Raw genomic sequence first — 12882 nt, 5'->3', positions numbered from 1 at the left:
CGAAGGATTTGAATTCGATCGAAAGTGAACTGCTTAGGAATAATAATAAGAAGACAAACTTGCCGCCCATTATCATAATATTGCTATCGAATGTTTGTAGGGAAAATTGGACGAAGTCTTCGTCTATAACTTGCTAGAAACCATCGCAAAAAACGTCAGATGGAATGGTATTGAGATTGTCACTTTGCAGTGCGTCATCTGGTGGAAAAAATTAAACTAATGCAATCAGGCTGACAGCTGACCGTTGACCGTGTTTTTTCGCGAATGGATAGTGGAACAGGTATATTATTGATTATGTTCAATTAATTTATGTGACATGAGTAATTTGAAAGCCCAAGAATTATGATTTGCCTTCATTGAAATCAAAAACTTAGGTTATGTGGTGATAAAATGGCGTCGACAACCAGGCTCTGACGTCGTTAGGACATTATCCAAAATTTGTGTAACAAGAAGGCGAACTCGGTCCTTTTGGGGCGAACGTAAGTTTGCAATATGAGTCGTAGGTGAGTTGAAGCAGGGGCGTAATTAGTCATTTAAGGGCTCCGGGGCAAGAACGTAAATTGGGCCCCCTGGGTAAATAATGAAATATATTTTTCTGGAGTCTCCCGTCGCACGCTTCCCACACTTCATAAATTTATTCCCAATATAAAATAGTAAGATATTCAATTTATGTATTCTATTCACCGTGAACTAAAATTACAATTTATTCAAAGAAGATGTTTTACACTTTTAACTATACAGTTGATATAACTATCAATACAGTAACAGTATTGAATTGAAATAAACATTAAAATAAAAATCTCATACCCAATAAAGTGAAGGAAATTATAAGGATAATAAAAGAAACAGAAATCTAATAATTATTTCACATAACTCCTTTAATTTCATAAATTTATAGAGACAATGTAAACATGGGTAGCTTATAATAATCCGAATGAAATATTACAAATCCATTTTTTGGCCCCAGGTCATTGTCTGGGTTGCCCCAGCCTGTTAGATACCTGAGCCGAAGATGAATTTTGCAAGTATACGAGGCGAAAAGACCGTTGCCTCCTTGTTGCACACGATTGTTTATATAACAATAGTATCTTACGCGTCTTTTCACGAATCATGAAATTGAGGTTAGGGTCGCGTAATGTCAGATTTGTTCGCGACTGCGCACGCACGGAGCATCCCCCACGCATGCGCACTCGCAGACTAACTCTACCGTTGCAGAAATGATTACTTTGTTTACGGAAAAGGTGGATGGAATAAGGCGTGAAACATGCTCGCGTTACATGAAAAAAATTATCTATCCTAAATCAGAAACTCGCTTCACCACTCGCAAAATCAAAATAAAATACAAATTGCGTATCTGCATTTTATTGTTAGGTTGAAATAGAATCAGTAATTGATTGCGGTTTCAATCTGTGACAAAATGTCACAATCAAGTATAAATTGCATAAACCCTTGTCGGCTACCTCACTGAGAAGGGGGCAACCCGTGCAACGCTTTAAAAGAAAGGTAACTTTTAAGAATTTTTTCTGAAGAAATCGTTGAGTTTATCCTTTCAGAACGTTTAGGATATTTTATTGTAAGTTTAAACGAACAAAATCAAATTTTTTCGGTATCAAAGAAAGGTTATCACAGTAATTATAAATTGATTTGTTTAGGCATGCACGATAACTAAAAAACTGCTGATCTGATTGACTTTTCGTTTTTATATTGTCTAGTTACATTACTGTAATTGTATAATTGACGAAAAGATAATTTCCGAATGAAAAATTCCTACGTCAATTGTTTAATTACAGTTATGCAATTGTGTAATGTTTCTCTTTGCGAATTTCAAATTCACAAAATCGTATAGTTTTCTCTGCCTTGGCAAATTTTGTATACAACAACTCTCGGATTCTGTAGCAATCGATTTTGCCTGAATCTAGCTGCTGCGAAGCGATGGAAGAAATTCAATTTTGGCGAAGATAAAACTCCGAACCGGAATGAAGGGTTGTAAATCTAAAATATAACTCCGCGTGACGGTTATGACAAAGTCGCTATCAAATTCATGGCATGTAAAATTCGAGTGGAGCTGTTTAAATGGCCGTCGATATATTTTAGCGCGGAGAGGTTGATAACGTCACGGTTACATTTACTTTTGTTTTTCTCATTTTACTACCTTCTATATTTCTTTCTTTCTTTCTCTCATCATGCAAATGAACTGCGTGGGAAACGAAAAGTTTGCTCAAATAAATTACAAGCCTTCGGGTCACAGACTCTTAGTTCTTTTCCTTTGTCTTTTTCTTCCCTCTGAATAGATGTACTGCGTATATACATAACTGCATATAATATACAGAGTGATTTCTTAACAACTGCACGTTCCGTTGCCTCCTCAAATGTAATGCGCACCAGATAAGGATGGGCGATATACATCGATGTTTCGACCATCAATGTTTTTTAAAGTAGATAAATCGATAGTCGATGAGAAATATTCAACTATCGACATCGTCTCCTCGGGAGTAAATCGAATTCTCATGCGAATATCTGTCGGTAACTTATCTCTAAAAAAGGAACTACACATTGCTAAGATTCATAATAAATCTGTATTTTCTACTAAACTTCTCGCTATTAATTAGAATATTTATTTAATTTAGTTATACTTAATTTAATTTACATCAAATACTCATATTTTATTCTTATTTTCAACAATGATGATGATTTAAAATTTGAAATTTTCCCGCTCATCTTTCTTTTCATAATTGTAGCTAGAATTTCTTCAATTTTCGCGCTTGTTCTCACCATCGATATTATCAATCGATGTTCCGATGTTTTCAGAAGAACATCGATAGTTCGATGGTAAGAAATTGAGACAATCGATAATGCAATCTCGATATTTTTTACTAACATCGCCTAGCTGTTCGCCAGGGCGACCAACCGTCATAAATTTAGACAACAGTTCGCCGCGATGTACATAACCTCAAAAATTTCTACAGTCGTCGGTATTGAGAACAAGTCTGTCAAAATTTTTGAAGTTAAATGCATATAAACACATCGTGACGATTGCTCACCCTGGCAAACAGTCACTCACGGATTGTAACGCTTGCGCATTGAATTTTAGCCAAAGACGGAACGTGCAGTCGTTAGGAATTCACTCTGTATATGTGACCCAGTGTTCGTTTCTCGTTTCCTCCTTTTTCATATTTTTTGTACGGAAAATTACGCATGCAGGGACCGAAAGATTGAGAGAGGAAACTGATCACATGCGGTAGCTCGGGAAGAAAGAAACTCCGAAGCGGAGCTCCGCGATTAAGGAAAAGATCACTCTCGACCCTCCGTTCTCTGCAATGATACCGCGAGCTGTGGAAAGTGATATATCTCTTATTTTTGCCGCGGCACAGACTAAGAAGGAATAGTTGGTTTGGCTGGTGTCCAAGATCGATGGGGAATTTGTCAATTCGCTGAGCTCCTTTTCCCTTCTCTCACGTCATATCCTAACCTCTCTTTCTTCCCTTCTCTATTTCTCTCTTTCTCTCTTTATCTTGCGTTTGAATGCGCTAGGGGGGGAGCCTGGAAACCTTGAAATATCTCCGGATCTTGAAATCTCGGGCACTCAACCTAATCTAGACATTCATTCGCACCCCAATCTCCATTTTCTCTCTCACTCTATCTCTGTCCCTCAATCTATCTTCACCTGCTGTCACGTATTTCCGACTTTCGCTTATACCTACTTTGCTACAAATATATTTAGCACGGATAAGCTATCCTCCAATTACTGAAAATATAACGAACAACGTCTTTGTTATTATAACCCAAAAATTGCTTACGAAGTTCAGTTACTCGCTCCCGCCACCCGAAAATGCTCACGAAATCATTTATTTTCTTAACAATTTCAAATACATTTTCTTTATTAAAACGGTATCAAACATTTATTAATTATTTGTGAATTTACGTTCCTCTTAATTTTAATGTTATTATTCGACTGTATAGGGTGTCGGTTTTGGAATCGAATCAGATTTGAAGAGAGAATAGCAAATGCGCTCAACACTCTTATCTCATTCTGCTTATCCAAAGGAGCAGTCATGAATTTTTTCAAATTTTACTTCAAAGTTTTCTCGAATTATAAGAAATTAGATATTAGAATAATTTAAGATCCTTAGTTTTTTGCATTGAATCGTGAATCCAGAATAAGAATATGACATATGATCTTCGTAACTAATAAATTGTCTATTTCGAGTTATGTTTATTTTGTCGAAAATCCATAACTCAACAACAAATTGTGATAAAAACGTCAAGAAAATCAAGAATGATTTTTTTATCAGATATTATGCAATGTGTGTACTTAAAAAAATCAAGGTCATTCAAAAATTGACCTTAAATATTATCCAATTTATAATGAATCGCTGCAAATAAACGTCTGTACAATTTGATTGACAAAAGTTTTGAATTTTTATTCACTGTTTTACTTATTTATGAATGTGTTATGCATTCTACAATATTAGATTTTGCTTTATCATGAATACGGAGTCGAGATTTTAATTCAATCATACGTTGAAGGTATTGATTTCAAGGTTGATGAACTTCAATCAGTATATTAGATTTGCAAAATTCGAGTAATCGAAATCCTACGTACGATGGAAACTTCTCGAAGAATCGTAATTGTGAAATATTTAATAAAAAATATACCTACAAATTGTATTCACTTACATCAGTGAAAATTTTATTTTACAACATTTGGAAAGTCTTCTTTTCCGTTTCAACGCAGATTAGCTACGTATTTTCGAATTACAGAATTGGTAAATATGATTCACATTTTATTTCGACCACCTTGGTGAAAGTGCTTGTATATCGCCACTTCCTGCTACCATCTAACAATAGAAGTTTGCGAGCTTGAATATGTAAGAATTTCTGAAACAAGCCTGAATCTCACCATAACGTTATTTTTTATCAAACCATTCACGTCGTTCTTCAATGCCCGTTATTATCAGGATTACCGTAAAAATTATTTTTTTTTTTTCACAAATTTCATAGATGTGAAAATGCTTGTATTCGAGGAAGAATGTTGGAAAGTTTGAATAAATCCGATCAAAGCTCGAAATAGAATGCATTTTTATCCGAGGCATGAATGGAATTCTGAAAATTCTTTTTCCCGTTTCTCGGTTCGGCACAGCTGCAGCCTGCATTTGCAGCAGCCTTGGAATAAATTATGCAGTCTAGTAGACGAGCGACTTCTAATGGAAATATTTTACGAGTAAAACGAATTTTCCTCTTCCCTCACATTTTATTATCTCCTCCACGCTCCGTACTTTCCTTTCTGTCCCTCGCTTCCGCAGGTTCGCCACCTCTTGGTTCAATCAAAATAAGCTTGAAATAAAAATATTCGGGATATGACTACATTTTTGTGTGAAAGGGTTTCCAAGCCTAAAAAACTCAAATCTGAAGTCAATTTTGAGCTTCATAACCTGCGTTTCGAAAAAACAGCTATCGATAGATAAAAAATGACTCGACCATCGTGTAGAGCGGAAAATTTTACATCGAGTTATGTCCTCATATGTCGGAAACGGAGTTGGATCAACAAATTAAAAGGAAAGGAATTCTACTTATCGCCGGAATCTGGGGAATTTTTGTGAAATAATTTCTTTTTTCTTCATTTGTTAATCCGACTCTGTTTCCAACATATAAGAAAGAAATTAATTCCTAAAAATTCCTCAGCTGCCGTCGATAAGTAGAATTTCTTCTTTCTCAAATACGAGATTATTTCACCAAAATTCCCCAGATGCCGTCGATAAGTAGGATTCCTTCCTTCATAATTTGTTAATCCGAATTCGTTTCCGACGTATGAGGACATAATTCGATGTAAAATTTTACGTTCTAAACGATGGTCAAGTCATTTTTCATCTATCGATATCAGTTTATGAGGAAAACGCAAAAACCGTCAAATTTTGTTATTTTCTCGAAACACTGGTTATGCAGCTCAAAAATTACTTCAATTTTGAGTTGCTGAAGGTCGAAATTCCCTTACACAAAAATGCAGCCACACCCCGAACATTGTATATTGGCCATGAGCTTAGGTGTTTTCCGCAGAATTAACCAGGAGCAACCCTAAGACAAGGTAGTTCACATCAAGCCACGAGATTGGTATAATTAATTTAGGAAGACAACTAGCCTGTCGTCTAAAACATCTGTGTGAACGTTGACGGAGACCTCAAGATGTTACTCTTGTCCCGTGGCTCCCGCCCACTTTAACCCTCAATTATAACTCGCTTCCCCCTCGGTCGTCTGTAAGCCTTCGGGGCCTCCAGACTCGCTCTCTAAACTCGAAACTTGAAACTCGAGACTCGAAATTCGGGGGCCTCGATTGTGCAGTTTCCTGCTCTATATCGAACAGAGTCTATGTTCAGCGCACTTTACTGTGTACCTCGGATTAATCCATTTTGTTATTAATGACTAGAGCCGCATGCTCGGCCTTCTATATTTTACCTCATCACCCTGCTTGGCCTGATATAGGATCAACCTACCAAATCTGGCTTACGAGCAAAGCTCGATTGAAATTATTCCATTTTTCAGAGAAAATATGTAACTAGGAAAGTTACTATAATCACCACAGAAAAATGATGATCGGGTTCTCAGGATTTTTATATCGATGAACGCGTCTATTTTCAACTCGGGAGTGATTAAGGTCTTATTGGACGGATATTCCCAACCAAAAGTGAGTCAAAAATGAGATGAAACTGAATAAAAATCAACCATAATCGAGTCGATAACGTAATTCGTTTCGAAAAATAAAAATGCCAGAAATTTGTTAGTGAATTATTTAATCAAAAAGTTGTTCAACAAATCTCTAGTGAAATTTATTTTATTTCATATAGAATGAATTTATTAATTTTTCTGAAGACCTATGATTTTTTTTTTAATTTTCGGCGATTTTGAAAGAACCGATTTTGAGATTTTTTTCAAGTTTGAAACATATGGATCAAAAGTCCTAAGCTTTTGGATAGGTTTTTATAAATGGTCGTTCATTATACTCAAGAAGTTTTAGGAAAATTTTGGAAAACGGATTTCCAACTTCCAACCCATTCCGGGTCAGAAAAATTAATTACTTGTTTCCCATATGCACTAGCAGAAATTTTAACCCCGGCATCATTAGGCTGACATTTGAATGTAAGACTCTTAAATCGTAAGTTCCATGACCTTGTTGTCAAGCAATAACACAAACATTGATACTAAAAGTTTCTCCGAATATTTACTAGGCATCTAACGTCAAAACTATTGATGTTCTCCAGAAAGCTCAAGATGTCATAACATTTCTCGCGAGAATTTGACTTAATGTGCAGGAAAAAAATTTGCCATCTGATTTTCAATTTGATGGTCATCCATCAAATTATACCACTAATTTACGAAATTAAAGTTGAAACGAGAAAAGAATATAATAAACATACTGAAATTTAATAATACGCTTTTATTATTGATATTACCAGGATAGTTATGCAATGATTTATAGCTCTCGCAAGACATAACATTCGCAACAATTGTTATTGTTACCGCACAATGAGCATTGTATGACCCCCAACGTTGGTTGAATTAGTAACCTACACTACAGTTAAAATTTTACTTCAATCCGAGAAGCTTCAGGTTTCAGTGACGGGACCTTTGGAGCAGAAAACGAGAATAAGACACCAGAATAAATTCAATTCCCCAAACTGCTTTATATTTTTCTGAATGTTCGTTTTTTTCTTCACCCTTTCCGTTCGCGGCTGCGTTGAATTCTGAAGCAAAATTCTGCGGCGAATTACACGATTGCGAATGCGCGGTTGGACTTGTAGTTAATACAACCACAGACTTTGCCGTAACGACATTTCCAGGCATGTCCAGCCGCATGTGGTAGTGACAAGCAGAATGGGTTTGTTCTTTATAAAAATGGAATGTCATGCAACTAGACATATCGGTAACAATTACCTCGTATGAAGCAGGAGAAATCTGATATTGGCATTTGAGAAATTGGTAGCACGGCGTGTACTGATTACATCGATTTCCGTAGAGCCGCTTACGAATACCTACTCGGATATCGTGCAGGTACTACAGGCACGCAGACTCGCCCTGATGAGACGACTTTACTCGAGAGCTGAGCATCAACTGACGCTAATCGCCTGTCTTCTTCGCTCGCCTGGATTCCCAGTTCAGGCTTTAGACAGAAATTATGTTGCACTGTAGCGTGGTGTGACTATACATGGTGTGCCTAGAACTCCTACGACACGCCCCGTTCTTCGAGGTTAAAGCCTTTAAGTGAGATGTGTACCAACTATCTAATGAAATCCCTATATTGTTAGGGAATTATTTTTCTTGCGAACGCTTCCCTGCGCGGTAATTTCATCATGTATAGTTGTGTTGTGAGTTATTTAAATTCCCGCTCATTTTTTCCCCACGCAGATTCAACGTCGTAACAATTAATCACCACCGATCTAGGGAATTTTGGCGCTATTGGTGCACATCTTACTTATGTTCAGTTAAGAGTGAGAGAGAGAGAAACATTTCGGAGAATGAACTTGCAACGGTACACCATGTATACTCGCACCACGCACTGTAGGGTAGCTTCCACATCTCTCGGTAGATGTAACTTAATTTCACTCACCTTATCATAATGTCATCGCAAATTATCCGCTCGATTAGAGAGCTTTTATTCATTGTGGAAAAATTGTGGCAACCGATTGGGATTACTTTAATAAGATTAGAAGTTGATTACAGAGATGACTGGTATTGCAAAGAGAACGTACAGACCACAGTAAAATTATACAGATTAGAAATGATTACTAATGTTATACAGGATACAAAGGTCATAAGTGATTACAGATTGGAGAGATTACATGAAAATTGATGAGATTACAACGAGATTACGTAGATTACTTGGGAATTAATAAGGTTACAACGTGATTACATAGATTACATATAAATTGATAAGATTACGACAAGATTACATGGATAACATGGAATTTGATAAGATTACAACCAGATTACATATACGACATTGGAATGGACAAAGTTAAAGCGAGATTACATAGATGATCCAACAATTACACACATTGCAGAGAGATTTCCAGGGCTTACAAATATTACAATGGATTAAGATGTATTGCAAATCTTAAAAGTAAGGATTTCACGGTTTCCACAGACAAAATTCAAAATGCAAAACAATACCGAGTAATTGCAAAAATTATGATTACAAACAATGCACGAATTTTGAAGACTACAAAAGTAACGTGAAAAATGCAAAGGGATTCCAGGGATTGCAATAAATTTCACAAATTACCAGGATTGTATGACATTACAAAGATTATGTAAGATCACAGTGCATAAATACACCAGTTTTTTGCAACAGTGATTAATAACCCCTCGATGCAATTGCATCTGCTGCGGCTAAGGACGAAGCTATTTTGAAACAGCTAGAAATTGTCATCAAGAACAATTCAGGCAACTTAAGGAATCTCAAAATGAGCTCCAGTCCTGGACGATTCGTTTAAAAAATATCAATAACAAGCAATAAAATCTGATCCAATTACGTGAAATTTTGTAAGGTCACTTATGATTCAGTGAAACCCTAGTGAATTCCTCAACATTCTATAGAATCTTTTGAATTTTTACAACATTTTGTGAATTCATGTGATGTCTTCCAAAATCGTGCGATTCTAAATCTGGTATACACATAAACCATTGATTCGTTAGCCCTTTGGCTCCCTATCTGTATTTTCTATCTCACCTAGTCCACTTAATTCGCAATTTCCAAAGGTAAGATAAGAGTGTAGCAATTTTTTGAAAGAATTTTTGAGCTCGCTGAAACAAACCCAAGCAACCTTTTCTTCATGTTCACAATTAGATACTTTGCAATACTGTTTCGAGCCATGCCACGCGGTTCTGGATCAACTTAATCTTCTTTGCAACATTATCATACTAGTCGAGATGCAGTACTTATTGATTCTTAAGGTGCTTATAAAGACGCGTTGCACACCTCGAACACGCGGGGATGTAAAACTTCTATACCGCTTAAGCGATCAGAGTGAAACTTGGGCAGTTGATGCCTTATTTTGGCAAAAAGTGGAGCGTCTTTTTTATTTTTCAAAATTTGGAAGAAAAATGTACAGATTAGCTACCACACACAGAAATTGACCAAATTTTCACAGTTGCACTGAATGGATCGAGATCTCCCGTATGGTGCCACTCGGCGGTGATAAAACACACATTTTGAGCCCAGTCCCATGAGATTTGATAGTGAAATGACGAAATGGCAGCTGATCTCGTTTTCGATTACGAACAACACCAAAATCTCATTGTGGTGACAATTTTGACCGACATTTCACGCATGCCGGTAATGTATGCGTGTAATGTCGGTAAAAAATTACCGGCCTGCGTGGAAGGTCGGTAACAAATGTCGCCACAATGAGATTTTGGTGTTCTTCGTAATCGAAAACCAGTTCAGCTGCCATTTCACCATCAAATCTCATGGGACTGGGCTGAAAATGTGTGTTTCATCACCGCCGAGTGGCATCATACGGGAGATTTCGATCCATTCAGTGCAACTGTGAAAATTTGGCCAATTTCTGTGTGTGGTAACCAATCTGTAAATTTTTCTTCCGAATCTTGTGAATTAAAAAGACGCTCCACTTTTTGCCAAAATAAGCCATTAACTTCCCCAGTTTCACTCTGATCGCTTGAGCGGCATAGGAGTTTTGCATCCCCGCGTTTTCGAGGTGTACAACGCGTCTCATCCGATTCGTAGTGACAACGAGAACAACGCACGCCATAGACAGTGGCCGGCGCATCGACCAGGAAAGCCATGGGGTAAAACAGCCATAAAAGGAGAACTTTTTTTCTCTACTTTCTGCTGACACATTTTCCGAGGCTTCATCACTACAACTCCATCTATGAAACATTCCTTCTTTTATTTTTCATATCCACATACCCTTTCCAAGAAGCCCTATGTACCAATACTCCTTCTCCCACTACACATTTCCGGTAAAAATTTATCGGCTAATCTCAAAAATCGACCAATCCCAATAATCAACCAATCATAAAAATTCACCAATCAATACAAACTCCTGCACCTTCTATACTTTCGTTCCAAATTGTCCATCGATAGATCCACTAACAACCAATCTACCGTAATTCTTCAAACCGTCAACTCTGCTTTTCTTGCATTTCAAAACTACATCCAATATTCAAGTTATTAAATAAACCATTATCAGAGATCAAAAAGTTAATAAAGCGACTCTGGAATATCATTGTAAAGATACTGTTAAGGTTCCCTTTTATCAATCGGTGTCTAATCATTCACATCAATCACCTTATTCTCAACTTGGACTGGCTATACAAAGACGGTGTCTGCCTGTGGCATAAACAATTATGAGCAACCGACTTATCAGTACCAATTACCAAAATCTCTTGCTCTGGCCGCAGGCCATGTTCCGTTCTTCCAACTCATGGTCAGTATGTCGTCTTTTTGATTTCAGGTGAGCTTCCAGCCGCTGTTCACGACGGAAATGGAGTTTCCCATGCTGTCCTCAACCTATGGTTGGTTCACCTTACCATCAGCTACGTTTTCTCAAGATGACAGTGTTAAGGTAAGTCTGAGATCGTTTCGTCCTCAATTTAAAAAAAAATTCAGAATAGAAGACAGTTCACAACAAGGACATGTTAGACGTGTGCCTGAGTGAAACTATAACTTTGACTATGGAACTGAAAAGTTGAAGATCGATTCATAACGAGCTCGGAATTGCGCTGCAACTTTCGAAGAAAACCCCAACTACGATCTCGGCAACTCTATAAAGTGGTGTTCTGTGTCTTGGAGAGACAATCACCCTGAAGTCCTACCCTAAAGAACCAAGGAGGAGTCGGCACCGCGGCGAAGGAGAGAGAAAGGACGACATTTATGTCCTTGTCCAAGCGTCTCAAAGTTTTCTGCGGTTCACCCTGAGAGTTAGGACGGATAGCAGCAGGTCTCTCAAATTCATTTTCACGAGCGTCTCGGAACACAATTCTTGAGGAAGTTGAAACTGTTCAAAGGGCGACAGCATCGAAGCCCCCGTTGCCGAAGTCTCCCAAACTTCCGAAGTTCTTCCAATAATTTCCACCCCTTGGCTATTCTCATTCGTTCTTTGATGATTTCAGTTATTAACGAGTTTTCGGACACTTGCAGCTGCTGAGTTTTCGCCATTTGCACCCCGAATAATGGCGGTGATTTCTTTGCTTTTACCCTAAAGTATGATTGAGATGCCGGAGAAAAATCTACCGACTTTTTTTTTACTCGTATTTCAAGATGAATGCACATTTAAAGACTGATATTTCTGATTAAGCTGTAACTTTATTTCAGTTCCGGGGTTATTAATCCTTGAACTGAAAATAAACGTTCATCCTACAACTTGACGGTTATTACTTTTTGCAAAATACTAACAACGAAAAATAATCTCGAAAAATCGTTTACGATTAGGAATATTTTGTTCAAGTTACAGAGAACTTAGATTATATTTGGCTGGTGGCATTGATTTAATTCTAATAGTGAAACTAAATCGTAATGGCGAATGGAATTCTATTCACCTATAATTAAAGCCACAAAATTAATTAGTGAATAAAAATTAAAAGTAATTATGATACACAATAACTTGAAAATAAAAAACAAAAATGAAAAACAGTGGATGATCATTTTATAATTATCATACTGATTTTTATCAGTATCGTATAAAGCCTCGAATGAAATTCGTTAATGCGTGAATAAATAAATATTGCACGCAAGTAAATAACTGAAATGTAAAGATAAATATTTTAAATATGTGACACTGTTGGTACACACAGAGTATTTCGATAGTTTTGGTGTCAAACTTTAGCACTTTAAAACACATATATAATACATTAGAAGTCAATTATATT

The 12882-nt window shown here is 36.9% G+C and overlaps 1 protein-coding gene across 3 annotated transcripts in view; it reads left to right on the top strand.

Moving 5' to 3' along the window:
• LOC124414653 overlaps positions 1-12882 on the top strand; it is a 284193-nt gene that overhangs the window by 249839 nt on the left and 21472 nt on the right. For all 3 annotated transcript variants that reach the window (XM_046895664.1, XM_046895665.1, XM_046895662.1), the window contains one exon: positions 11469-11579. In XM_046895664.1, the coding sequence (XP_046751620.1) occupies positions 11469-11569 (101 nt within the window). In that variant the 3' untranslated portion in view covers positions 11570-11579. The remainder of the gene's footprint in view (positions 1-11468; positions 11580-12882) is intronic.

This window comes from Diprion similis, chromosome 14 (genome assembly GCF_021155765.1).
Source record: "Diprion similis isolate iyDipSimi1 chromosome 14, iyDipSimi1.1, whole genome shotgun sequence".
Taxonomy (NCBI): Eukaryota; Metazoa; Arthropoda; class Insecta; order Hymenoptera; family Diprionidae; genus Diprion; species Diprion similis.
This window is presented reverse-complemented; position numbering and strand designations above follow the sequence as displayed.